Source organism: Colius striatus, chromosome 7 (genome assembly GCF_028858725.1).
Source record: "Colius striatus isolate bColStr4 chromosome 7, bColStr4.1.hap1, whole genome shotgun sequence".
Lineage (NCBI taxonomy): Eukaryota > Metazoa > Chordata > Aves > Coliiformes > Coliidae > Colius > Colius striatus.
The window spans coordinates 15,355,959-15,383,860 of NC_084765.1; the positions used below are offsets into that span (position 1 = coordinate 15,355,959).

The following is a 27,902-nucleotide window of genomic DNA, read 5'->3' on the forward strand; positions in this document are numbered from 1 at the left end:
AAAGTGAAGGTGGAAAGAATTAAGAGTACATTTATGAGCTGCTTATGAGGATAAAGAGGTTTTCTAGTATCAACAGTGAAATTGTTACATATATTTTCTAGCTTTTTGAGAATAAAGGAGATTCCTGACCTTTGATTTCTTTGTTACTCTAACAATGCTACTCCTCAGTGTATCAGCTGCCTCAGGGAGGCTAATACCTGTTACTATGTGGCTTTGATCTGTTGAGCTGAGTGCACACTGAGGCCAAGTCACGGCTGTACCTGCATTTCTTCTTAGGAGCTCAGTGTTTGTGGCATTTTAACCTCAGTGACAAAGTCAGTCCTGCAGCAGTTTGATCCAGTTTCATTTTTTGAATATTTTTTGTTTTGGCATGTTAACCTCTGAGAATATTTATGGAGAGTCTAGCTGCCCAAAACTTGTGTAAATCACACCTGCTTTATGCACTATTCCTGTGCATAAATCTTTCTCTTGTCAATTCTTCTTTTTTGTGTAAATGAAAATGGCAAGCATGTGTAAAAAGGAGTTCCATGCATGACTGCTGGTCTCCCAGATACTGCTGAATCCCATCACAGCTCCTCTCTGCCCCATCTTCCCTGGAAGAAGTGACTGGGTCTGTTAAAGCACTGGTATGAATGAAGTTGCTGGGCACAGCATTCCTTAGTTTGCCTTTCCCACTCTCATCTTGCACTGTCAGACCTGTGAGCTGTGTCCTAGCTGGTATAATAAATGGGAAATATGGACTCAGGGGAGGATTCTTTGTCCGTATAGTAAAGAGCCATTTCCCAGAAAATTTAGTCTTTTCAAAGCTTCAAGCCACGTATTTCACAGTGTATCAGGAAGAGCAAGTTGGAGTTGAGGAAGCAGATTGATTCCACTGGGGCCTCTCTTGAATCTCTTTTTTTCCCTTTCAGGACTTTTATATGGTACCATGACAATGGAGCTTGGAGGGAAAGTTACCATTGACTGTGAGAAAACCAACCACAGGGTAGAACTGGAGTTCAAGCTAAAGGTAAGAGGTGCTATGCTTCCTGTTGGGATGGGTGCCAGGCTCACCCCTTGCTGCAGGCAGGGCTGGGCTGTACACACCAGATGTTTAGATACCAGCAGTGTGTGCAGCACATGGTGCCTGTGGTCCTGCAGGCAGCTTTGCCTACTGCAACTCCATTTGAACACAGGAGGCCCAAGTTGTACCTGTGACCTGTTCACTGCCAGCCAGCTGGCTGCTGACTAAACTCTGTTCTGAATGTGTGGCTTCTGTTTAGGAAGGTGCAATTATGGGTTGGTGTGGGTTTTTTGCTAGCAAAATACAGCGAGGTCTACAAACTACTTAAAGTCAGGATGTAGCTCTTCAATGTAGCTGTGCAGGAGCCATCTCGTATGTGCTCTTACCTTGCAGGTATTACAATGAACAATACCTCATGTTTCTGGAGGCTACAGGACCTTGACTTGATGGTGGGGTAAGAGCCCGTTTTCAGGCAGGTAGTTTTGAGTGGCTGTCACACTGATGAGCCACACTGTCACTGCCTTGTAACTATTGCCTCCCTTAGAAAGCCTGGTGATGCAAACGTATGGTATGCAGATGAAATGGAGACATCTTGGAGCATTCCTGTAGTTACATGTCTTAAAATTTGGGTAGGACATTGATGATCTGTAGCTTTTCTTGGACAGCTAATTTGCTTTTTAAGAAGCATCCATTTTTCTTTTGTTCCAAGAAACAATTTATTGCCTGGACATAAAATGAAAGACATAGAATTGAGAGGCTGCAGGACTTTGGAGTTGCAGCCTTAGTGAATGTAAAGGAGAGAAATTGCTGCAGTTAGAGGAGTCTTTTGTAGACTGCATTTTTCCAGAGACAATAGTAATTTTCCATTTTTATTTGCCCTTCCAAGTGAAGCTTTTGCCCCATGTACTTCCTTGACATTTGTATGTGCTTATCTTTAAAGCCTGTTCTTCCCACAGGCCTGACATAACGTACTGAGGCCAATGAAGCGTTTCCCTTACTTCGGTCAGTGCCGTCTCAAACCTACAGACACTTTAGAGCTTAAAAATGCAGACTCTTCTTTTCTGTCTTGAAAACAATACACTTAGCCCAAAGATGATTCAGAAAGGTCCCTATGGCTTAATTACATGCTCTCTTTTGAATATTTCTTAGCCACCTTTTTAGTAGAACTGTGAGAAGTTGAAGGTAAACCCCATGACTTTGTTATTAATTTGGATATGAACCAATTCTCTACTGCATTGCACACATTGATCCTTGAAATCCTTTTGGTTTCTTTTTCTGTGGGTATTGTGGGAAATCTGGTTTTATATTGTTATTTAAAAAAAAACCCAAACAACAATTTCTCCACATAAATGTTACTAGGAATTAGCTGCTAAAATGTCTGAAGTAATATTGTGTGGTACAAATGGAAGAGCTGGTCACTCTATCACAGCTGTTTCCTGTGCTTGGCAGGCAGGAGGTGAGGGGAATTTTCCATTGTTCTCAGATTTTTTTTTTCCATCACTCTGGAAATACCCTTTTTTTTTGTTTGTTTACTTCTAACAAGAGCTTCTTCACACTGGAGACTTCAGACAGATGCAGCCATCAGCAGTGGCACACTGCTGTCCCCTTGTTTTGCTAATGGACGGGGTCAGCACAAAGGACACAGACACCAAGTTAAAAAGAAATAGAGTGACTTTTACTTACATTTAAAGCAATAAGAAAACAAAAGAAATAATACAACAAGTTTAATTTAGAGCAGCAGAGAGAATAAGTAAGGTAATGCACCTAATCAATACTACATAAGGTTAGCTGTAGTGATTGAGAAAGGTACATCACCAGATCTGCAGTCACTGGCGAGCCCCGGTGGCAGCGAGGATTTGGAGAACCTGTCCCAGCAACTGGGGGTTCCTGCACAATGTGTCCACTCGTAGGTGAGGTCTCTAAAGTTGCTGCAAGAGGGTCCAGCTTTTATGTTGTTGAATAAAGAAGCTTACAAAGCTTCAAATGTGTGAACATCTGGTTTTACTCTCCATTGCAATGCCACTTGAAGCCTGGCCAGGGCTCAGGGAGGAACCAAGCAATTTTCTTCGTTTGGCTTTGATTGCATATTTTCACACAAGGCCAGATACCTGGTTTTGTGGCCTTGTCAGTCTATCACTGAACAAAGAAAAAGAGTATATTCTCATAACATCTATCTTCACTAATAAATATGTTCTGTCTAACCTACATCTTTCACTTAGGATCATACGTATTTCACTAGTGATCAGATACTAATTTTATATAATATTTGATTGGGAGGTTCACCTAGAGGTCACCTTTGGTTCGAGGCCTGTTGTTCAGGCCTCATCACTTCAGCCATGAGCAGGAAAAGTCACCATCTGCATTAGTGCTCCTCCTTTTCTTTGGCAAGGCTGTGAGCAGAAGAGTACAAACTGTAACATGATTCTGGGCAATGGGGAGGACTTACATACAGTTATCCCCATGTCTAGCTGATAGTAAATGTGTTTGCAGTGAAGGTGAGGCCTTGCTCTGCTAAGTGTTAATGCACCTGAAGATTTCTTTCCCTTCCTGCAGCTCCTACAGTGATTTTAGTATTGCAAACAAAAGAAGGAGGGCATAATGCTAGGCAGTCAAAATCTGTGTTAGAATTCTTCTTGCCTTTCCCTAGAAATGGGAGAAATCAAGCAAGTTGCACTTTCCTTCACTCCTGCTGCATCACAGTGTTTGACTCCTTTCCAGTTCCCACTAGACTGATCATATTTTGTGTTTCTCTTCTCTCCTGACAGCCCTTCTTCGGTGGCAGCGCAAGCATTAATCAAATCTCTGGGAAGATTAAATCAGGAGAAGAGGTGTTAGCGAGTCTCACTGGACACTGGGTAACATGGGCTAAGGGCAGTGGCTGGCTAAGGGCAGTGGCTGGCTAAGGGCAGTGGCTGGTTAAGGGCAGTGGCTGGCAGTGCACGGGCGCGTGGCAGGCAGTCACATGGGAGGATGGGCATCCCTGGAGCATGGCCACGGGGCCAAGTCCCACCTCTCCTTGCCAGCCTCCAGGAGTGGTGGCCAACAGAGTTTTCCTGACACACCTCTCATGATCATTTACGCTTCTGTAGTGCCATCCACCTGCAGAGTGAGTAATACTTGCACTCCCAGAGCCTGGGCCAAAGCTGGGAACAGTGAGGGGGATTCCCAGCAAAGGCAGCAGCTCTGTGTTTCGGGTCTCAGGCCTAGGACAAGCACTGACAGCAGGAGACGTAGTGTGTCTCAGGTGTGATTGTGAGAATCATGAGGCTTCTTTTTGTCTTCTTGTTCTCAATACTCCCTCAGCGACAGCAGTATCAGGGAAGAATTTCACAGCAAACCTTTATGATAGAAGGCAATTATTGCTCTGTTTGTGAGGTGAAGGACAGAGATGTCTGTACGGGCAGCTCAGAGCAGTCAGCAGAGCAGCTAGCACCTTCACACACTTGGTAGCCACAAGTGAGTCACTCCAAGGCACCCTTAAGCCAAAATCCAGCAAGAATGAAGTTGCATGGTGAAGGATGTAGTCTATAGTTCTAGATGGGAACTCCTAGTAACTGAGACAAAAGCAGTGAGCCCTGTCTTTGGGCTGGCCACTTGGGTATTTGTCATAGGTACATTTAGACATCTACATCCTGCAATTGACCTACAGTCCCTTTCCAGGCCATAGCAACTGCCATTTCTGGGATAAGATGTGTCTCATCCTAAGGGAGTTATTTAAAGTAGGTCAAGTGAAATGTGCCTGCCCTTTCTATAGTGTAGCCTTTGGTATTGGACTCCTCCCCTCAGGCAAACTGTCTTTTTACATGAAAAGCTAATGACCATTTTGAAACTGGGAGATTTGCACTTTCTAGGTGTGTACAAGGAGATTTGCTCCTGTGCCTGGGTTTATTCTCCATTCTGAGCTCCCTTTCCTGTAGGATGAGCCTTGGCAGTGTGAGTTCTGGTGCGTTGTGGAGTACCATGTCTGCAGTGGGTCCTGCAAGCCCCATTGGAGAGAGCCATGTGGTTGTGTGTTGCTCAGCTCCCAGCCTTCTGTGTTTGCGTTTTTCCAGCCTGAAAATCATTTATTCCTCCCTTGTTGCTTATGCTGATTGTTTGTAGTGCAGAAAATTAGATCAATGTATGAAAGTTAAATGGCTTTGAAAGGGTGGCTCCATAAGGTGCTGTTTGCAGTTGCTTGCTGTGAATAGAGTAGCTGCTGCACAGCAGTAGGGATGTTGATTGCTCTCCTCTCTCCCCGCTGAGAGTGTTGCCCTGCTCTCTGGCACTTCCTGGTTTCCTGACAGACACTCTCACAGCTGAAAGGCTAGTTCTGTGCCTCAGGCCCTGAAAATCCACCTAAATAAAGAAAGAAAGCAAATCCCAATGCTTCTTAGCCCCAAGATCAAAACAGCGGCTGAAGGCTTGTATATATGCCCCGTAGAGATGCACATAGTGATGTTTGATAATGCCTACCTGCCTCCACCTATCCAAAACTGGGGGCTCTTGAGGACCTGAGATGTGTCCTGAAACTGGCACCTCAATATGTGGCAGAGGAAATCCTAAGTGAGACTTTGAGAAGGGATGAGAGCTCCTCTGGGTTGAAGGAATTGCATGGCTGAAGATGTACAAAGTGAACTTTGAGACACACACCAGCGACTGTGGCAGGGGAACAAATGTCGCAGCTGGGACACAAAGGAATTAGGCCATGACAAGCAAAGCCAATAGCCACAGCCTGAGTAAGGTCTGCACAATGCTCATGCCATGTCCAGGCAGCTGAATGGCACCAGTGCACATGCTGCTCAGCAGCTGTATTCCCCTGATTCACTCTGGTTGCAGTCAGCATTGTGCAGTTCGCTGTGTGCTCTGCAAATGACCTTGTCTGGCTCCATGGCACTGCTGTGTCTGTCAGCAGGGCTGGGGAGCCTGGTCAAGCAGGGATGCAGCAATATTGTCTGGACAGCCTCAGATTAGAGAAGCTCTGTTTAATAGCTGGTTGCTAAGCAAATTGGCAAGGAATTGAGATGAAAGACTCCTGGCATGAAATTCAGGAGCAATAATAGAAAAACCTGGCTACACTGAAAAAAAAAGTGAAATAGTATCTCAGCTATAGCTCTCCTTTCTAGAAAGGATGGTATTTCAGTAGGCTCTGCATGAGAGTTCAGCATTGAGGAACAGAAGTAAGACTGGAAAATGAGGTAAGGAGCTTGTTTAGATGTGCTGGGTGGTACCTGGGAGGAACAGTGAGACAAGAAGAGCATCTTACGAGTTTTGAGGGTACCCTTGTCTGGGGATAATATCAACAAAAGGGACCAGGTCCCTTTCTAATTCTTTGATTGATTCAGCTGCTGTTTCTGGGAATGCCTCACCTCATTCATTTTAGAAACATTCAGGAAGTGTTCAGAGAGATTTAATGGGACAGAGGAGGAAAGAAGCCTTCTACGCAAGCCCTATCCCTGAGCATCATCTGGAAGCAGCTGCTATTTATCAGGATCATTTTCTGCCTTGTGTTTTTGATTGCCATTAACCTTTCCACTTCATTTTCCTTCTCAGGATGGGGAAGTGCATATAAATGAGTTGAAAAATGGGAACACGGAAATGTTCTGGAACCCGACCAGTGAAGTCCGAAGGCAGAGGCTGAAGCGTCACATTGTGCTGTTTGAGGAGCAGACAGACCTGGAGTCAGAGAGGTAAAGAGCTCTGGGGGTGTCTGGCTGCCTCTACGTATCTGAGGGCTCTCTGTAACTGCTGGAACATTTTATGGAAGGGCAAGATGTCAATCTGCGGTTGGATGTCTTGTTACAAAGGGTTGTTTCAACCGCAGGCTCTTCAACCACTGGATGCAGGAGTCATGGAAAGTCCTGGCATGAGCAGAGCAGTAGTTTGAACCACATAACAGGACTTTATGAGAGCACATAATTACACAGATGTTTAACCCTGCCTCATAATCTCAGCTGAGATCTCCAATGAAGTCTGCACCAGATTTCCTAGTGTAGTCTGGATTACCTAAAAATATATTCCTGGCACATGATTTAGGAAGTAGAAGGAATGACTACGTGGTGCATTGAGCATTCCCAAGCCAGGTCCTGAGCCAGAGCAGCTGGAGCAACATCACAGGGCACTGCCTCAAACCAGCTAGTCCCACCAGCCCATGGGACAGGGAGCCAGCACCAGCTGAATCCCAAACAGTTCATGCAGTTTGCTGCCTGGCTCTGCACCACTCTGGCCATTTCCCTGGGGGCATCTGATTTTGGCGTTACATCACATCACACTAACAAGATTCCCCTTTTTATGGGTAAAGAAAACACTGCATGAAAATAAAAGCACTGGAACATTTACTTTGTTCTGGAGAGCAGTGGACCGTATGGGCAATGAAGTCTGTATTTGTAGCTTAGAGTTGGGCAGTTGCCATTGTCACAGAGCAGAACAGACCCCAGCACATTTCTCTATCAGTCTTCTGAAGAAGATTCTTTTGAAGGAGACAAGAAATTTCAGTCTTTCAGACAAAGAATCTTCATTTCTATGTTTACCAGGATGCTGCCAGAAATGACTCCCTTTGCTACATCACAGATCAATAATTACACATGCATGCAGGGGAAGGAGGTAAAAGGGAAAGTTACAGAGATCCCTAATGGATGTTCCACCGAGCTCCTTATTATGCTGACAGTGCACAAATAAATTACCATCTAGTCCAGGTTATATTCTGCCTTTCCTTCAGTGCTGAAAATCACCTGTTTTCCCAAATGCTGATGAGTCTCTGAAGCTCATTCCATTACGCAGCTTACAGTGAAGGATCTCATTATCTCACATATGCAGATCTTGATGGAGCAATTTGCCCTTGTCAAACAATTTTGTGTCTGTCCCTCTGAGGTTCTTAGAATGGCAGGACTCGCTCTTTAAACCACTGCATTCCTTAGGACTGACTTTTTACGTTACCGCAACATTTTTGCAGGCTGTGATTTTCACTCCTCCCTCCCCCACCTGCATCACTTTGAGTTTCCTTTCTTTGTTTCTGGGAGGAAAGATTCATAAACAGGAAAATGAGAGTGACGTGTCAAAAAGGACAGGAAAGTCTTCCTTTGCCTTCAGTTAATAATCTAAGAGTCTGGTTTTTTGGAAGTGTTGTGTTATGGTAATAGAAATAAAGCATCAGCACACTTTTAAATTAAGAGCTTCACAGCAAGCTCCAGGTTAAATGCATTAATATATTAATCTTCTAAATGGGAGAGTGATGTTTTGTGGAGCTGGGTATACTGGAACAGCCTGGATCTGCAGCGCCTCTTCTAACCGCTGAACCACTGAGTAATGTTTTGGGAGGGATAACTACTGATCCCAGAGTATTTCAACTCTGAAATGAAGATCAGAGTGCTATCATTAGAGGAACTGTGGAAAGACCTATCACATCTTGATTATAGTTCAAAAGGAAAAAAAAAACCTAATGATTTTTCTGTCATAAAAGGCAGCTCCTCTTCTCTGGGCAGAGGCTCAGTGAGACACCGTAGGACAGATGACATGTCTTTTGTCAGCTTCAGATAAGTGCGAGTGAAAGCCCGAGCTGGTGTTTGCAGCTTGTGAGCACAAGTACGTGCCTGTTTCTTGCAGACTGAATCAGTTTCCCACAGAACTGGTTGCTAATCCTGTACAGAGGTACAACATTGCATGTGCAGCTGCAAGCTGTGCATCAGAATTTGTTTCCCAGTGTTTCTAAACTTTAACTATAAAGCCTTTGTTTTGGGGATAGATATCAAGACAAAGGGTCCTAAACATAAGTGATTGAAAGGATGAGGAAGATAAGAGATTCTCCCTTAGCCATCAGTCATCTCTGAAGAGGCCACTGACCTCAATGAATTGAGCATAACTATCCTATAACTCATGCAGACAGAACTGAGAATTTTCCTAGTTTTGGAGGGGAAGTTACCTGTTCTTCAGGTTCTCATTGTGTGCAGCATTCAGTGGTTCCACGTTCATACTGTTCCTCTCATTTCCAAGCCAAAACAGAGGCTGAGGGATCCTGTTGCAGTTCCTCTGCACCAGACTGGAAAGTGTCTGGTCTGTGGTACCAGCTGGCAAAATGCATTGTTGGTTTTCAGGTGGTTTCATTTGCTTTCCTTTGTATTTCTAGGCTTTGGCAACACGTTACTAGTGCAATAAACAAAGGTGATCAACACAAGGCAACGCAGGAAAAATTTGTACTGGAAGAGGAGCAGAGGAACGCTGCCCGGGAACGGAGGGAGAGCGGCGCAGAGTGGCAGCCGCTGCTCTTCCGGCACGATGAGGCGGCCAACGAGTGGCACTACAAATACGAGGAGTGAGTGCAGGGGTGGGGGGTATGAACACACCTCGCCGCCTCAGCCCCAGGGCTGCAGGCAAGGTAACAGACAGACCTCTAGTTCGGAGCCTGCCATTCCCCAAACTGCCCAGGGCTTGCTCTTTCTGAGCTCCCTGTCATTATATGAATACATATTCCTGGTACTGACTGGGGACAGCTAGAGATGAGGGCTTGGCAATGGAAAAGTCTGCTGTGCCATTGGTACAAATCCCTGTTGCTGCCATCAAGTGTGGAATCATTTAGCAGAGATTCCTTGCACTGTGTGAGCAGGGTTGACAACTGTGGTCTCCTCCCCTGGCAAGAAATGGCAAAGCTGCTGTCAGCAGAACCCCCATCATGTATTGCTGGAAAGAGTGAATGTAGAGGGAAGTATCTTGTTCCCCCTAGCACTGATAATTGCAGTTACTGCTAGGTTCTCTTAACACACCTGCTGTGGGATTCTTGCTTTTCTGATTTTTATTTCCTTTGACCTCAAAAGTTTAAGACCTTGGGACCCTTTGAATGACATTGCCCAGTTTGAGAAGAACGGGATACTTCAGACCATGGAAAGGCACTTATCCACAAGGATGGCAAACCACAAAACAGCATGCGTGAACAATCAAATTGCACGGCACAAGGTAAAAAGCCTGTTATGGGGAATTGTTTACAATGTTTAAATTGCAGCCCTTTTCTGCAGCATTTTTGTGTAAGCACAACATAGGCTGAAAGGTTTGTTTTGGGTAAATATGACTCTAGACCTGCAATATTATACCATCATTATCTCCAAATAATTATGATTCTTGGTTGATGTGTCCTATCCATTTTGGTGATTTTCTTCTACCCATTGTTGGTGACAGTAACTCTCATACTGGTTTTTGCATGTGACTGAGCTGAACTTCGCTGTTCAGTGTTTCCCCAAGCAGAAAACATCCCATAGTGAGGGTGTAAGAAAGGTTTTGCAGTACACAGCTGAGATCCTGCAACTCCAATTTTGGTCTTTGCCATCAGCCTCTGTCACTTAACTTCCCCTTTGACAAGACAAGACACCTCTCTCCATCCTTTTCCTTAAAGAGAGATAATACCTTATTTCATTACATTCTTCTTTGGAGTAGTGTATGTCATTCCTAAAATGCTTTACAAATGTAGAACTACTGAACTAGCTAGGTGTAACCCATGTTGATACCAGACACTAGAGATTCCCATAGACCCCCTCCTCTTTCAATACCATATTTCACACATTGAAGAGCTTGTATCTTATTATGTACATAGACTTTTCCTTTATAGTACCCCAAATCTGAATGTCTCTAAAGCAGAGGGGAACTTGAAGTTCATAACTGCTTTTCAGACCCTCTGGTGAGAAGTGTTTGAATCAACGTATTTAGTTTACTCATCTGAGAGGTGGAGAGAAACTTTCCAAAGTGCATCAAGAAATTAGATGTAGCAGTTCTGTGATGTTTAAAACCTTTAGGCATCTTAGGAAGAATCTTCCCTGGGAAATTTTATTCTATATTTTTCATCCTTTCTCTTACGTATCTGCTTGGTGGGTACACAACTCAGCAAAAGAATATCAAATTTGTCACTAGTGTGTGTCAGTTCAACCAACAAGAAGAATAATTTGGTTGAGTGTCTTAAGGATGTTATCAGTTGAGGAAACGCTTCTGTCAGGGGCATGTGTGCAATATCCTGAAGTAGCTGCAAAGAGTCCAACTGCTGGGAGTTGCTGAGAAAATAAACTTCTCAATCTCACAGATATTCCCTGGCACCCTGAACCATTTTGTTTAAACCCAAACACAAGGGTCTTCAATTTGACAGTGTCTGAGTGTCTTGTACTCCTTGTTTTACCCAGAGGTCTGCCAAAGATGGCAGGCACCGCAAAGCCAGTGACCAGCCTTCCAACCACAGCCAGAACACCGAGAGCAGCTGTTCGACGCCAGAGTCGGTGCAGGAGCTCTCAGATGATGATGGCAAGTATTGAGTATCACTGGGTAAGGCCTTGGTGTTCTCTCCATGCTGCCTTATTCCTTGAGGCTGGATGAGTTCCTGTGTTACCTACTCTAGGTGGTTTTGCTCTGGCAGGGGAGTCCTCTGTAGGTTCTGCCTTACACTGTCTCTGCCAACAAGGGCTTCCCAGCTCCTGGCACAGACATGTTGGAAAAATATGCTGCTGTTCCAGTTAACAGATAGGAAACAGTCTTTGTTTCTCATTCCGTTTTCTCAGCCTTTGTTGGAGATACCTTGAATGTTTCAGAGATGGGGGCATGTGTGAGAACTCCATTCCCCTCTCTCATGCTTTTTGAGAAGCATGCTGCAAAAATTGTTTCCTGACAGCAGAGAAAGGGGCCCCAGGCCTCATGTCATTGTCACAAGTCCTGTTTTGTTGACTTGGATCTTCAGGGTGGCAGATACTGCCCCCTATCTCCTTCTCCCCATGTTTCCTTCTGAAAGTGTCACCCCTGGCTCTGACAATTTGATCACAGCCAGCCACTTGCTGAGTGGAGCTGGTTTGTGTTACACCACCACCACTAGCAATGGTGATGCAAAGCATCATGTCCTTCAATGCTTTGCTGCAGGGTTTGAAAGCCTGTGCGCTCAGTGTGGGAAAGAAATGAATCACCTGAAGGAAATCCATTCAGCCGTCTTATCCCTACAGAGAGACCAACAGGATATACACAGGTAACCATTCTCCCTCATCAAATCAAGATAGGCTAAAACCTAACCAGTGGCATTTAACTCCTCTACTGTGGCCTTTGGAGCAGCCTTATCAACTGCAGGGCTGCAATTAATGACTGTGTCAATAGGTAACCTGTTAACATAACAGCAAGGCAAGCCCATTCCCCGCTTGGAACAGGGAGCAAGTCTCTTAAGACTCTCTTTATGGGGCAAAAAATATCACCTCAGCATGGTCAGTGTCTCTTAGCACTCCCATCTGCCAAACGGCTGCATAAGCTGGGAGAGAGTAGGCCAGGTCCTGGCTGTAAATAAATCCCTGCTAGGCAAGAAAGCAGGAGATCTCCCTTCTTATCAAGTACATGATCTAGGTGAACCTGCTTCTGCAGCGGGGTTGGACTAGATGATCTCTAAAGGTCCCTTCCAACCCCTAGCATTCTATGATTCTATGATGAATTTGCTCAGTTTGTGGCAGAGATGCAGGTGTGTGGTCTGCAAATTGGGCTCCACAGGTGAAAAGCACAAATTTCCTGCTTTTTGTATAAATTGCTAGTTGCCCTCAGAGGGAAGCAGTGAGTACACCTGTTTAATCTAGTGCTATCCTTTGTCTTGTAGACAGCTGCGGGGAGGGCAGGGGAGGTATGAGCTGCTACACCTGCTCTGGGGAGCCATTCAGATTCCCCTCCACATAAGGAGCGTTAGCCAGCCCTCCTGAGGCTGCAGAGGATGGGAGCTCATGTGAGGCCCACAGTTTCTCGATGCCTGAGCCGTTGCTGAGATGGCTTTAGGTTTTCTCTGCTGCTCTTCAGGGTGTCCAGGGCAAGTTACTCTATCAGGGAAGGTTAGGGCATGGGTTTGTGAGTGCTGGATGAAGAGAGCTCTTGAGGTTTGGGCCTTTACAGCTTCTCATGCCAGCCTGCATGCTCTGCCTAATCCCACAGCAGCCAGAAGTACTTATCTTTCTGTTACAAAGAGCAGAGGTAAAGTCTGTAGAGCACAGTGCTGTACTGTGAAGGGTATCTCTGAAGTATGAGAACCCCCCCCAGTGTAGAGGCTCTGGATGTGAACACACAGCTCCCTCTGACACACAAATAAACACGCTGCTTTATTTTCCAGAAACCTCAGTGCTCTGAACAAAAAGTCCTTCCACAAGAAGGTCACTTCTGAAAGCTTCCTTCTGGACTCTCAATGTTGGTTTCTCCTCTGCATCTTTCTGACGTGTCAGCTATTCATTAATTATGTCTTCAAATAAAATCACTACGTTTGGCAGCAATAACGATTGATGCCGGGCTGCAGGAGGAGGGCCACTCGCGCAAGGAGCCCAGCGAGGCACCAAAGCACTTTAGAACCAACACGGCAGAGGTGGAAGACAGTTGAAAAATGAGGTTAAAAAGGGACCTGGGAACGTGCAAAACTTTGTTCCTGCAGATTATGTCATTTTTGCCTTTTACATGTACATCTTCAAGGACCTCTTAACCTGTACGGGCCTTAATGCTGAAGCCAAATGTAGCTTTAATTGTGCAATTTGTTTTCTATGTCTTGTCATTTTCTGATGCAACTAATAATTACTCAGCAGTATTGGTACCCCTAAAAGGGTGAAGACCCCAGCATTTTGGAAAGGTCCTGCCAGGCTGGCTGATAGCTCTCTGGGTGAGGGAGTGCAGCTGGGGACTGTACAGAGCTGATGTACACAGGGCCTGGCCAGCTGCCTTTAATTGTGGGAGGGAGCACACTTGGTCCAAAAAGTCCAACCCCCGAGATATGTAGTCATGATGTTTTTGTCAGCACACACAGAGTGGGACCTCAGGATGTGTTTTCTTTTCCGTTTCACGGGAACTGTAAATATGCACAATTTCCTAGAGCCGTTCCTCTTTAGGGAATGGGAAGTATTCAGCGAAAGCTCCTCGTTCTGTGACGGAGCTGACAGGTGCCCTGGATCAGGCCCATCGAGGGTCAAGTTGGACGCACCTGTGCGTAAAACTGGTCACCTGATATTCTTGTTATGGTTTGCTATATGGCTGTTCTATAGGGTCACACAAGAGCATTGTAGGGAAGGATCCACTGCCCCAGGGTAGGCCAGAGGGATGAGAGCAATGTAGGTGTACGTTTGTTTGGTCGTAGGCACATTTGTTGTCAAAGGTCAGGAAGGAGGAAGGGTTTTGCCACTGCATTGTTCAACTCTGTTAATAGTCTTCCTATTTTACACCATTTTTTTAAAGATTTGCAATATTTTCTGTAGACTGCGGACAATACTAAGCCTTTCTTTTCTAGCCTGAAGTAGTTCCAAGTGATAAGTACTGCTATATATACAGCCTTAAAATACTTAGTGGTGGTGCCAGTCTGGGCTATCTTTCAATGTAAATGTTTCCAAATTTTTAAGTACATTCCTCGTCATATTCCCCAGTTAGGGGAAACCTGTTTGTGCTTGATATGTTGAAATAAAACTACACACAACTTTCAGCAGCAGTCTATCTGGCAAATTTTGTGTATCTGAACTCAGTTTTGTGTTTTGTGTAATTTTACAAGTAAACAGCTCTTAGGCCGTGCTTTTTGGAGGAAAAGACCCTCAAGAATCTCAGACAGAAGCCATACGTTAGAACAGTGATAGCATCTTGTTACTCCTTAGGCTCAGATTGCCTGTGTCATCTCATTGCAACAACCTCCTCAAATTAGAAAAGTGGTTGTACGTGTAAATATAGAGACTTGTTTTGGGCTTGGAAAACCTTTATCTTAAGGAGATGACTTGATGACAGCGAGTAGATAGTTCAGTGGAGAGACCCACGTCTGACATGAACAGTCAGGATGAGAGCCGGCATCTGTGAGCCAAAATTCAAGGAACAGATCACAAAAATAAAAAGGGTGAGAGCGACTTTGTTATTAGCAAAAGTCTGCAGAAAGCCAAAGGATTCTTCATCCTTGAGGAATTATCCTTGAAGAATGCCAACATTATTGATGAAGTTCACGTGTCTTTTTGAAGGACACCATCCTAGTCACTCCCTCCCAAGGAATTCTGCCCCGTGCCACATGCAGTGCAAAGTCTGGCCTCTGCCTGAGAGTGCTCAGCCGCCAGCAGTGCTCAGCTGCCAGCGAGCCTGCCCAGCTGTGCAAGGCCCCGCACGCACCTTGAAAGCCTTTGTTCCCAATGCTGCACAAACACGTCTGCTGCTGTCCTGCCTACATCTCCTGGCAGCGCTGCAGCAAATCAGCACATCTACGCCTGTCAGCACAGCTCTCCTTGTCACACACTGCCCAGGACCATGTCTTAGAGTTACTGGTAGGAGCCTCTTCACTTCCGTAGGGACATTTACATCTCTGGTACAAATGTAATCTGGTTTGAAGAAATAGTTACTAAAAAAAGAAAGAAGAAAAAATCCTCAAACCCACCTGACCCAAAGAGCAGCGCTGCTGAGCAAGAAGCCTTCAGTAGGTGTAAATGGAATGCTTGAAATTCTTTGGATCAATTCCATTTTACCAAACCATGCACCCACAGGAAACTCTCTGGGACATGTTACTGCAGTTAAACAAAACACAGTTACCATGAGAGGAGCGGTTCAATGAGAGGGACTATTAACCTACATAAATTTATTATGCATTAGCAGAGGAGGACTTTCCAACATTTACTGCCACTGCTGCAGGGGATTACAAATAATCCAAAAAGGAACAATCTATAAACCCTTGTGCCATTGATTTTAATCCAATTTCAACATCTTCAGGTGAACATTCCTATGTGCCAGTTAGGTGCACATGGAGGATGAGAGGTATTCTGAAGAACAATCAGGGCTATATTTGTCTAGGAGGAGTGATTGCTGTTTAAAAAAGTTGAGAACCTTTCTAGGGCTTCAGAAGACCCAGTGAGGCACTTGGTTTGTGTGGGTTTGGAGAAACTCTCCTTCTGCCCATTACCCCTCCTTTGCGCTGTCGGTGGGTAGCCCTCGGCAGCAAGACATCAGCTTTGGTGGAGAGACGCGGACTGGGCCATTTCCTGCCTCGGTTTTCCCCAGCCCTGGGTGGGCGCAAGCCGTGGTGCCCCAGTTCCTTGCCTCCCGTGAGGAACTGTGCGTGCTGCCACAACACACGGCTGCTGCCCGTCCCGCTCTTGCACCCTGCGAGCTCCAGAGCGGCGGCGCAGCGGGGACGGCGGGGCCCGCCCCGGGGGCGGATAAAAGGGCGGTGGCTGCCGATCCGGGCAGTGGCGGGCGGAGAGGAGCGCGGCGTGCAGGGAGGTGGTGCGGCGCTGATATGGGAGCCGGAGGGGCGGCGGGGCTGCTGCTGGTGAGTGCTGGGCCGGGGGCACTTCGCGCAGGGGGCACCTGGGGCCGGGGCTCGTCCTCCAGCTGCTCGCCGCGAGTGAAGGCTGGCACCTGGCGCAGCCAGCCCTCGCGCCCTTCCTCGGGAGAAGAAAAAAAGTCTTCCTCTGAGTGCAGCGTGAGGGAGTCCCGCGGGGTTTTATACTCTCCCTCAGGAGGCTGTAGTTACTTTCCGTAACTTTTTCTCTTTTTTTTTTGGTGTTGCGTGAGGTTACGTGAATGCCGAGTGTTCCGTAACCGCAAGGGCTCGGGAAGCGCGGCTGCCCTGGGGTGCAGCCGGCCCCGGGCCGCGGGGAGCCCCGCGGGTGAAGGGATCGGTCTCTCCCCGGGCAGTCGCTGCCGCCCTCTCTTTCCTCTCGGGGTGGGGTGTTGGAAAATAGTGAAATTGATGGTTTTCTTAACTACTCGGTTATGTGGAAGCCTCTCTGTTCCCTGGGGAAAGGGCTGAACTGCGAGAACTTCTGCCTTCAGCTGAGAAATCGTCCGCTGATGGCAATGTGCAGCGAGGGGCTTCGCGGCCGCCCCTTCCCCTCCTGTTGCTCCTGTTTTACCCCTGTCTCTTGCGTGTGCCTTACAAGCGAGGGCTGCGCACCGATGGCCCTAAATGCCTGGTGCCCACCGTCGCTGCTGTGCCAAGTGCGCATCGGGCGCACATCCTGCGGGTTTCCTAGAAAAAAACCCACCTCGACTCCTAATGCTCCTGTGGCTACAGTAAGTTATTTTGGTTAATGACTCAACTACTTGCCTTTGCTTAAGATTACAGAGCCAGCAAGAAATGTTGGATGAGGTCTTCTGGGGCGTTTCCTCCATTTTGTTGGAGATGGCTAATGTTGACCCTTTTGGATTACAAAGACAGGAGGAGGGAGAAAAATCCCTTGTCCAAGACAGAACTCTCGCCTTCTGCAGTTCAATTGCAGTGTCTTAGTATAAAGAAAATAGAAGTTTAAAATGGAAGTGGAGATGTGGGGTGGTAGTTTAACAAAACCTGTGCTGCTCTAACCCCAGCTTTGTGATTGTAATTATGCTGTGAATGGCACACTTACCAGAAATTAGTTTGGGTTTCTTTTGTGGCTTCCCAAGAAGTTGTGAATGCTAATTCAGGCCTTTACAGGAACGCTTCCCCAAGATGGTTATCGTGTCCCAGAGGATGAATCACTCACACCAGTTTGTCTCCATGTAGGTTATACTACTGATTATGCCTGGAGCTGGAGCAGAGGACTGCAGGGAGGGAGAGTACTTTCATGAAGGCCGCTGCTGCGAGTTTTGTCCAGCAGGTAAGGCTTTGCACAGTTACAGCTGAGTGTAGCTGTGCCTTTTCCTCTTGGCAGTGGCTGTGTTACTATTGGGTTTTTATACACTGCACTGGGTGAAAGTGTAAGCCCAGCTGGGGTGGCTCCTTGGGGCTCTTAAGGTCAGGCCTTTGGTAGCAGGCCAGGAAACCTCTTCCTGCTCCTGAGGGTGAAGTGTGCAAAGTTGGCTTGTGTTGTTTTTTGGTTTTGTTTTTTTAAAAATCATCATGACCCACATGCCTCTAGGGGAATTCTAATATTTCTGTGTCTGTAGGTGAAACTTTGGTTTGCCTTTCTTTCCTCCTTGCTCAATGTGTGCAGAGTTAACAAGTTTTGTGCCAAATAGCACTCTGCCCTTGGAGAGTATCAGAGGGTTGTCTGGTGCATTTAGAGATAATTCAGACAAAGGAGATGTTACAAGCAGTTCTCCTGTGCCTGCTGTTCCTCTTCAGAGGAGATGGTGCTGGCCACATGTGTGGCTGAGCTGCTGTGAGTCACCCTGGTCCCTGGTGTGCCCTGGCAGAGGCCTGGCTGTGTTCCCAACCTGTCACCACTCCCTGGCTGGGTGGGAGACTGTGAATGTTTCTCCTGACCCCGCTGCCCGCTTGGTTCACATGACACACCGCTCATTGGTGAGAAGGAGTTGAACTTTCACCAAAAATGGCTTTGTGTTGTAACATCCTGTTCTAGTCCTGCCTGTTAGATGATCCCTGCAGCAGGCTGCCCTTCTCCCCTCCTCTTTCACAGGTACTTATGCTGCTCAGCACTGCCATACTCCCCATTCGAGAGGAAGATGTGACCCTTGCAAGGAAGGAGAGGGTTATACCGCCCATGAGAATGGCTTGGAAGAATGCTTGTCGTGCAGGCAATGCAAAGATGGTATCAAGCACCATTTCAATGAAACCTTAACCCTTCCCCCCACTTTTTTTTTTAAATGTGGAAGGCCTGGTTCTCTGAATTTGGAGGTTTTTTTCACTTCTAGTCATTGAGAATATTGAACTTATCAAGGCATTTCATGTATGACCTGAGTATAATTTTTGTGCAGTTGTAGAGGTTCACAACTTTGTTTTGTAACACTTTTTATTTTTAGATCAAGTGACTCTGAGACCCTGTACTCTGACGCATGACACCGAATGTCAGTGCAGGCAAGGGTATTTCTGCCCTGCTGAGGGCTGTGAAATATGTCAGAGATGCAGTACAATGTAAGTTTGATAATGAATACGAGAGACTGATCCACAGCTCTAATGTTCCCTAGAAGGAAAACAATCTGTGTCAATACTTAACACATGTTATTAGGCTGCAAATAATTACCCTAAAGCCAAGTGGCATTATTCATGCATTTGTTTTAGGTGTCAAAAAAATATGTGATACTGAGACCCAGAAAGATACAGATCTCGGGTTTGTTGTGCCTGTATATGCTTAAAGCCATAAGCAACTTTTCCCATCTTTAGATTAATACCTTCCCACATCCACACATGGATGAGCTTTGTAGCAGCCAGCCTGAAATTTTTGGAATTGTAATCACCTGTTGAAGGAAACTAACTATGCATGAATAATGCATCTGCTCTGTGGGGTTTTTTTTCCCCTACCACTTGGGGGTTAGCATGCATGACCTTTGTCAGCTTTGCTTCTATTTAATCTTGTAATATTATGTTGGGTTGTTTAAAGGTGCACTTCTAACAAAGCTATCTGTTTACTCATGTTCTGTTCTTGTCTCTAAGCTCAGTCTTTGGCAGGGGGGTGGTGTGGGGGAATCGGGCCAAACCAGAGCTGTGTATGGCTCTGGAAATGCTGACCCAACCCTGTGTTGCCATCTGCTCCAGGTGTCCTGAAGGAAAAGAAATCGTGCAGAATTGCAATGCTACGATGGACCTGGGATGTTACTCACCTGATCAAGGTCTGGTACATAAATGCCACTCTGCTTAGTTTGTTGGATGTGTGAAACAGTGATCTGAACTACTGTGACATGCTTAAGAGTGTCTGTGTTTTGGTCTGCAATTACTTGCTAAAGTTCTCAAACTTTAGGTGACAAACCATCTGAAGCTTCACTTGGTGGGAAGCTACATGTAGTGCTAGGGCTAAGCTCCAACAACAACACTGTTGAAAGTTACAAGTAGTGCAAAGATTTCTTTCATGTTTCCTGTCTGATAAGCTGCATGTGAAGAGCATTCTCTTCTGCTGGTAGTTAGCTTCTGCAAGACTAGAGAAAGAAGCAGCTGATCCTACTAATACTTCAGCACCTGAAGCTCATTGTCACTTTTGTGAATTTGTTTCCCCCTTTTCTGTAGTGTCCCTTCAGAAAGCCTTGTAGGTGTTTTTGCATCTCCCAACAGCATTCCCTACCGTCTTTGGGATAATGATTCACTGTGTGAATGAGTATTTGCATGTTCAGATCACCTAGTGGTACCAGAGCCTTTTCCAGGAGAATCTAGCTGGGTGGTTGTAGTAGTGCTGAGCTGAGGTTCCTCTCTGGTATGGCAGGGAAGATTGACAGTTCAGAACGTCTTGTTTGGGGATTACTTCAATACTAATTGTGAAACTTTTTTCTTCACAGGAAGCACATCTTTTGTTTGGATTATTGTGATTGTTTTTTGTGTTACTGGTGGTTTGTTGCTCTTTGTGATTAGAAGGCTGAAGGGTCATAAAGGTAATGGCTTAATTACTAACCATAAACTTTCCAGAATGTGGTGAAGTGTGCATAAAGGATGTCCCTGGGTTTTATGTTGCCTCATTTAATAGGTGATGCCATTTAAGTAACTCCTGTATAATAGAGACTAGTTTTGTTCTGTAAATGAAATGCCTGAACTTTAACCATGAGCTTTCTTGCTTTGCTGACAGATGTCTCTGTTCCAAAGTAAGACTAATGTAAAGTCTTTTAAAGGACTTTCCCTATCTATTTGCATCTTATTGGCAAAGAATGAGCTCAAACATGGAGGGGAGAAGTAGCAACTAATTAGATCATTAACAACTTTCATTCACTGTTTTGACTGTATAGACTTCCTACACATCACTGCCCTTTCATCATTTGATCCTCTTAACCGGAATGTTGGGTTGATAAGTCCCTTGTGAATTAATTTTATTTGGTGGAAATGGAAATGTTTTCCTGAAGCTTTTCACTACTGTGTATTAAGCTGGTTTTGCAACTAGTTTAGTTAGAAAAACATGGAGAACTATTCTGAATTTTTAATGGTAACTTTGTTCAAATCATGTCTTCCTGGTTATATTTCAGTACAGTCAACTTCTGCTTATACAAAACAGGCAATAGACCATGAAAATGTTAAGATACATAAGCTGGAGAGAGGAGGCTGAAAGAATGGCTTAAAAGTCAAACTAAACCTTGTGGTCTGTTTTACTACGCAGAATTCATCGCCTGTATGAAGGCACAGTGCTTCAGCTCTTGGAGGAAGCTGAGGGTAGTTCTCTCATGAAGTGTATGACAGGTCGAGGAAACTAAATTGCTTGTATTAGAGTTTTGGGTTGTGTTATGAATGTGTCTGCTGCATATAACTTGTGTGAAATCAGCTATGATTAAGTTGTTGCAATTTTTAAAATCTTCTTAGACATTTATCTTGTTTTTCAGCTGTTTCAACTGATAAAGATGCTGAGAAAGGTCTGGTAAGTATATGATGTCTCAAGTATTTCATCTCAGTTTTCTGCAGCTCAATTGTACTTAATACACAGCTCAATTTTTGTCTTGCTGTAAACCTGTGGTACAGTACATTCCTGTGATGCAAGAAGCTGTCATTCATGAAGGCTCAGATGTTAGCAGGGGCTTGATGTGTTCCTTTAGCCTCATGTCCTTACTGTAGTTGGCCCTTCCTGGAGTTTCCTGGAAAACATTCCAGAGCCTGTGGCCAGGATATCTTAAATGTGAAGGGGAGTGGGCAGGAAATGTGGTTAAGAGCAAGCTTTTACTTCAAGGCATCCCTTGGAGACAGCTTGATCCAATTAGTTATTTGTGCACGTATTCCTCAGACTGTGTCAGCTATTGCTTCCCAGCATCATGGCCTTCTCACTTCCCTTACATTTTGACTACAACATTGTTTGTTTGTATGATTGACTTCATCCAGCTAAGTGTCTGAGTCACTGGGTGACTGGCTGCCTTTGTGGGCTTATGTCACAAGCTACAGACCAGTACCTGGCAGTTGAACTTCTTGGTCCTAGAGAGTCCCATAAGACAAGGGGTTTCAGAGCTTGAAGCATACCAGTTCAGAGGTACAGTCCTGAAAAGAGTTTACTGGCTGCTGACATCTTCTCCCCTTTAAAGCCAAGTTTACTCTGGCCTCCTGTATTCAAATGCCATTTTGGAACCTTTCTGCTTTAGCCTAAAGAATCTTTCTAGTCTTACATTTTGCAAGATAAATGCAAATCTCTCTCATTTAATTAGTCTAGATTTAGCTTTTCTGTTCAGAAGCTCCACTATTAACAGCACAGCAAGGCAAAAATGACCTCAGCTTTCCCTAGTACAGTTAATGGTGTGTAACACCAAGCTGTAAAACAAATGTTTGTCTTGATGAGGATCTAAGAAAAGAATCCAGATTCCTCTTGTAGCATGTGTAGAGCACCTTTTTGCCTGCTGCCTTTCTTGTTCTACTTAGCCAATATGTGAACTCTTGTCTAAACTTATTATTATATCACATACTTGAATACTGAAGGAACACAACTGAAAGATCTGTTTAAAACATTACCTTAAACTCTTCTCTTTTTTAAGGTTCATAAGTGGTTCAAGTACACAAATCACCCATGGACTTTTGTTGAGTTGTGCTTCCCCCCACGCCCTGGCCAGATTCACAGCGCCTCATGTGTTCATAGAAGCTGATGAAACATGACTGAAAACTTGGTCAAAATACTGTAGCATAGGAATAGGCAAATAAACATCTTTCATTTGAATAAAATGTTACTAGAATAACACAGTCACAAAATGGTGCACACTTAGCTCTGATGTAAGAGTCATCACAGATTTGAGTTGCAATGTCTATATACCTAGAGTGTACATACTACTCTAACAAAGCTTATTTGCCAAGGAGGATTACACTGATACAGTCATGAGACCAGGTGTTTTGGTGCTAACACACTGTTCTTGCCTAAGTACCAGTGAATTTTTACTGCTGTAAAAAAAAAAAAAAACAAACAGCCTCCTGATACTTCATTGAAAAAGAGAGCAGGAGCTATTAGTCATCCATGTTGTGTAGCTGAGTTACCTATTTAAGAACTATTCTGCATAAATACTATCAACTTGTTTAACCTGTTTACACCTTTAAATGGAAAGTGATTTCGAGGTGGATGATGTACAACTACATGTGTGATGCATGGGGTGGTTCCCCCTCACACCTCTGCTTATGCATATTGGTCACATGGTGGTGTCACGTGTGGGTTACTGACCTTGTGCAAACAGCAATCACACTGGCTTATGCTCATGGGAGAACTGGAAAATCAGTCACTCCTTACTTTCATTTTCCACATTTTAAAAAATAAAATTCAATTCCTTAAAACTTTGTAGTTCTAGTACTAGGTGATAGGCTAGTCTGCTTCATGCTTGTACTGCTCTTGCTGAGTTGGAGCTATATTCCTGGTGTTGTGCTTGCTTAATGTACTGATAATGCTCAAAGCAGTGCAGCCCTCTTCACTTGATTCCCTCTGTCCCCTCACAAAAGCTATGCAATGTGCACTGCTGCTCACTAGCTTTGTTCAACTGATTCTATTTTGTGTATCTGCCACGAAACCTAATCCAGCCCCTAAAAGCCAAAGCTGGTGCACTTACATAAAACTGATAGGCTCTTACCATCTTGGCAAAAGCTGTGAGAGCATCAGACATGGTACAACAACAGGCTTGAGGCACCTGTTGCTGTTAAATAAGGTCAGGTGCAGCAAGATTGTTAAAGTCTCCTCTGCTTTAGGAGGGATACATACCTTCAACACCTAGAGAGGAGCAAACAGCAATATATACTAGTGAAAATGTTGGGGAAAAACTTTCCTATGTTTGTTGTGGAGGTGGCCTGTGAGCCTTACCTCCAGTCCAGTGGGAGCAGAACAGCCAACAAAGCAGATGGTTTAGGCTCTGAAACCATATGCAGTCCAGTTCCATAAAGCCTGTTACTTTTAAGTATTTGTAATTTTGACAAATTAGCAGTGCTTCTCATTTCTCTGACACCTGGTGACTTCAAACATTCTGTTTTCTTTCTCTAGAACATCCTTTAAACATCTTTTAAAACATGTTATTCTTTACAGGAGTCTGAGGGCAGTACTGAAAGCCTCATTTTACCAGGAATGGAGACACCTGCAAATAACATAGCCAACCCTGAGGATGAGAACTCTGGTGAGAGCCCAGAGGGCCAAGCACAAACCAATGTTAATATGGAAGTGAAAACCACGTCACCGGAGGAAAACAGGGTTGTGCTTCCTGAGCGTGGCACTATCCTGTGCAGGGACTGGAGGCACCACGTGGGAAGGTGCTGGAGAAGGCTTGCTGCTGCTTCTCTACCATTAAAAGCTGGGCAGAATCCTGCTTTTCATCAGAATGTACCATCTAACATACAAAATAAGGTGCCAGCAAATCGTATGGTAAGTTTATGTGTGAGAAACTATCATTGTATTTTCTATGATACACATGTAAATTTGGTAGTTCTTAACTATTTCTAGAGTCATCAATGCTGTTTTCAGACAGAATGATAGGGAAGAGGAAGCTTTGCCTTAAAAGTGTAATAGAAAGTACAGAAAGTGATATATTGGGAAAGTAAACTTCAGTCCCTCATTTAATCTGCTCTGCCTCTCTCATTTCCCTGTTGGGTGGTTACACAAAGGCTATCCTTTTGCAGTAGCAACAAATGAAGCCTTGTTGCTTCACTTTGGAGCTAGTAGCATGGCTGTTTCAGCAATTTTCTTTACTCAAATACTTTGTCCTGTGAAATCTGCCACCTCCTCCTTACTGGGGTGTGTGCTGTGGAAGTAAGCTATCAAGTAGCTCTGGCATAATCATGAGTGCAGCACTGTTGGAGTAACTGTTCAACTTTGTATTACAGGTACAAGAATCAAAGTATCAAATAATTGTTAAAGATCTCTCTCAAAAAAGTAAGTATTCCATAAAGTAGCTGTAGTTAACATTGATGTTTGGAATTTGGTTTTTTTTTTCCTTTTGACTTCAGTCTACTTAAGGAATAATGTAGGGAGGATAATTAATATTGCTTAGACCTATGAGGCTTTCAGTTTATTGTAAAATATGCTGAAATGGGAATATTGTTACATCTGAGGCAAGTTGTAATCCCTGCAGTGATTTGTTCTACTTTAAAGTATGGCTTTTCTGCACAGGGGTATAGCATAGTTATGCTTTTAAGAATGAGAATGGTACACTTTTTGTGTATGTTTTAAACAAGTTACATTGCAACAGCGTCCTCTGTCTTTATGAGTAAGGTATAGGTCAGAGCAGGAGAGCTCTCAAATGCCTTCTCACGTGGAAGACCACATCAAATCCCAATACATCTACCTGTACCCATCAAGCTGATGTGCTGGATACAGAGAAGGCTGAAGTATTGAATGCCTTCTTTGCTTCAGTCTTTATGGCTAAGAGAGGCCCTTGGTAAGCCCAGGCCAGCAAGGGTAGTAGGATGGCCTGGACAGCAGAGGACTTGCCCTGGGTGGAAGAGGAACAGGTTAAAGACTTGTTGGCCAAGCTTAAGGCTCATAAGTTTATGGGTCCTAATGGGATGCATCCTAGAGTGCTGAGAGAGCTGGCTGATGTGATTGCTAAGCCGCTCTCCATCATTTTTGAACAATCATGGAGGACAGGTGAGGTGCCTGAGGACTGGAGAAAGGCCAGTGTCACGCCAGTCTTCAAAAAGGGCAGGAAGGATGACTCAGGAAACTACAGGCTGGTCAGCCTCACTCCGTCCCTGGAAAGGTGATGGAACAACTCATCCTGAATATTGTCACTGAACATATGAAGGAAAAGATGGTTATCAGGAGGAGTCACCATGGATTCATCAAGGGGAAATCCTGTTTAACCAATCTGATAGCCTTCTATGAGTGCATAACCAGCTGGCTAGATGAGGGGAGAGCAGTGGATGTCATCTACCTTGACTTCAGCAAGGCTTTTGACACTCTCTCATAACATCCTCATCAGAAAGGTCAAGCAGTGTGGCTTGGATGAGTTGATAGTGAGGTGGATCGAGAGCTGGGTGAATGACAGCGCCCAGAGGGTGGTGATCAATGGCACAGAATTGAGCTGGAGGCCTGTGGCCAGTGGAGTTCCACAGGGATCGATTTTGGGGCCAGTCTTGTTCAACATCTTCATCAACAACCTGGATGAAGGGACAGAGTGTACCCTCAGCAAGTTGGCTGATGACACCAAACTGGGAGGACTGGCTGATTCACCAGAGGCTGTGCTGCCATTCAGCGGGATCTCGATCAGCTTGAGAGTTGGGCAGAGAGGAACCTCATGAGGATAAGTGCAGAGTCCTGCATCTGGGAAGGAACAACCCCATGCACCAGTACAGACTGGGGGTCAAACTACTGAAGAGCAGCTCTGCAGAGAGAGACCTGGGAGTCCTGAGTGATAATAAACTGAACATGAGGCAGCAATGTACCCTCATGGCCAAGAAGGCCAATGGCATCCTGGGATGCATCAAGAAGAGTGTGGCCAGCAGGCTGAGAGAGGTTCTCCTCCCCCTCTACTCTGCCCTGGTGAGGCCTCATCTGGAGTACTGTGTCCAGTTACAGGCACTTCAGCTCAAGAGGGACTGAGAACTTCTGGAGAGAGTGCAGCACAGGGCCACCAAGATGATCAGGAGACTGAAACATCTTTCATATGAGGAAAGGCTCAGGAACTCAGGCTGTTTGGTCAGGTGAAGAGGAGATTGAAGGGAGATCTTGTTAACATTTACAAATATCTAAATGGTGTGTGTCAGGAGGTTGAGACATCCCTTTTTTTCTATAGTAGCTAGCAACAGGACAAGGGGTAATGGGATGAAGCTGGAACACAAAAAGTTCCACTTAAATATAAGAGAAAACTATTTCACTGTTCAGGTGAGGGAGCCCTGGCACAGGCTGCCCAGAGGGGTTGTGGAGTCTCCTTCCTTGGAGGTCTTCAAGACCTGCCTGGACATGTTCCTATGTGACCTGATCTAGGTGAACCTGCTTCTGCAGGGGGGTTGGACTAGATGATCTCTAGAGGTCCCTTCCAACCCTTACCATTCTATGTCCAAGGTGATGGATTTTGGTCATAGTGTGGTAAACTGATGCCAGCTGCGTAGTGAAAAGGTGAAAGCATATGGTTGAGTAGCCCTATTAAGCTGAAGTGCAGTGCAAGACCAGTGAAACCTTCCTCAAAACCACCTTTACTGGATGGTGTCTTAAGAGACTACTTTTGACATATGTAGACTGATGCTTTTAGACTCTTTCAAGATCATTCAGCAGGAAACCTATTTGGCCCCCTGTTGCTTTAGGTGCCAAACTTACTGCTGCTGGTGTTTGATCTGTGCATGTATTGCCTGAAAACTAATGGGAAAGTGTGTGCATTAGCTGGGGAAAAACACCTGTATCTTAAAACCTAAGCTGATGTATATTGTGTGGGTTTTTTTTTTCTTTCAGAACTGAGAGACAGCTTTTGTGCCTTTATAAAGGAAGTACCACCCCAAAAATGGAACTGGCTTATGAGAACTCATCTGCAGGAAAATGATATTGTTAAAATTATTTATGACTTTCCTAATGATATAGAAGAGCAATCTTACCAGATGCTTCTTGCCTGGAAAAACACATTGGGAGAGAAACAATGTATTATTAAGTTACTGGATGAGTTAAGGTATCTAGATACCAAGGCTTATGATAACATATTGAACACTCTAAAAAGTAATAACATTATATGTAAATTAGAAACCACGGGTTAATGTTTACGATGAACTTCCAAGATGCTCGTATGTACATATATCTGTTTACAATCTTCCTTTAAATGAGGGTGTCCACAAACTGCTACTAAAAATGACAGCATGGACTTGATACCCTCCTCACCTTCATGCAGCAAGCTGGAAGTGATTTAACGCCGTTGGTGTTAACACGGACTCTGGTTGTGATGTTCACTTAAGGTCTTTTGAGTTGTATGATATTAAACTCAGGCACCAGATGCCAGCTTGAGAGCAAGCGAGGAGCTCCAGCTCACGCTTCCCCTCGTGTGAGGAAAGACCGTGCTGTTCAAAGCCGGGCGGTGGAAGCCAAGAGGCTGATTATGAGAGGATTGCAATACTTTGGTTTCTGAAACGATTAACTTTTGTTTTGTGTCGGTATGCTCGGAACTGTTATGTTTGAAGCACGGTAATAAAAGCCCGGTTGTGCTAGAAGCTGGAGTTGACTGTTGGACCCTC

General features: G+C 44.8%; 2 protein-coding genes across 9 annotated transcripts in view; both read left to right on the forward strand.

Annotated features, from left to right (window-relative positions):
• The window catches only part of OSBPL5 (oxysterol binding protein like 5), a 136,001-nt gene extending 121,564 nt beyond the window's left edge, over positions 1 to 14,437 (forward strand). For all 7 annotated transcript variants that reach the window (XM_061999490.1, XM_061999497.1, XM_061999493.1 and 4 more), the window contains exons 15-22: positions 912 to 1,009; positions 3,769 to 3,858; positions 6,536 to 6,672; positions 9,105 to 9,290; positions 9,790 to 9,928; positions 11,137 to 11,254; positions 11,861 to 11,963; positions 13,074 to 14,437. In XM_061999490.1, the coding sequence (XP_061855474.1) occupies positions 912 to 1,009; positions 3,769 to 3,858; positions 6,536 to 6,672; positions 9,105 to 9,290; positions 9,790 to 9,928; positions 11,137 to 11,254; positions 11,861 to 11,963; positions 13,074 to 13,209 (1,007 nt within the window). In that variant the 3' untranslated portion in view covers positions 13,210 to 14,437. The remainder of the gene's footprint in view (positions 1 to 911; positions 1,010 to 3,768; positions 3,859 to 6,535; positions 6,673 to 9,104; positions 9,291 to 9,789; positions 9,929 to 11,136; positions 11,255 to 11,860; positions 11,964 to 13,073) is intronic.
• A 1,710-nt stretch (positions 14,438 to 16,147) lies between these two features.
• LOC104552498 (uncharacterized) lies at positions 16,148 to 27,859 on the forward strand. 2 transcript variants are annotated; one of them, XM_062000062.1, is made up of 10 exons: positions 16,148 to 16,229; positions 17,445 to 17,538; positions 18,301 to 18,432; positions 18,644 to 18,755; positions 19,377 to 19,450; positions 20,108 to 20,200; positions 21,134 to 21,168; positions 23,782 to 24,114; positions 24,573 to 24,621; positions 27,136 to 27,859. In XM_062000062.1, the coding sequence occupies exons 1-10, from the start codon at positions 16,197 to 16,199 to the stop codon at positions 27,429 to 27,431; spliced, it is 1,251 nt and encodes a 416-aa protein (XP_061856046.1). In that variant the 5' UTR covers positions 16,148 to 16,196; the 3' UTR covers positions 27,432 to 27,859. The 2 variants fall into 2 exon arrangements, with proteins under 2 accessions (XP_061856046.1, XP_061856047.1); XM_062000063.1 differs by lacking the exon at positions 18,301 to 18,432.
• The last annotated feature ends 43 nt before the right edge of the window (positions 27,860 to 27,902 follow it).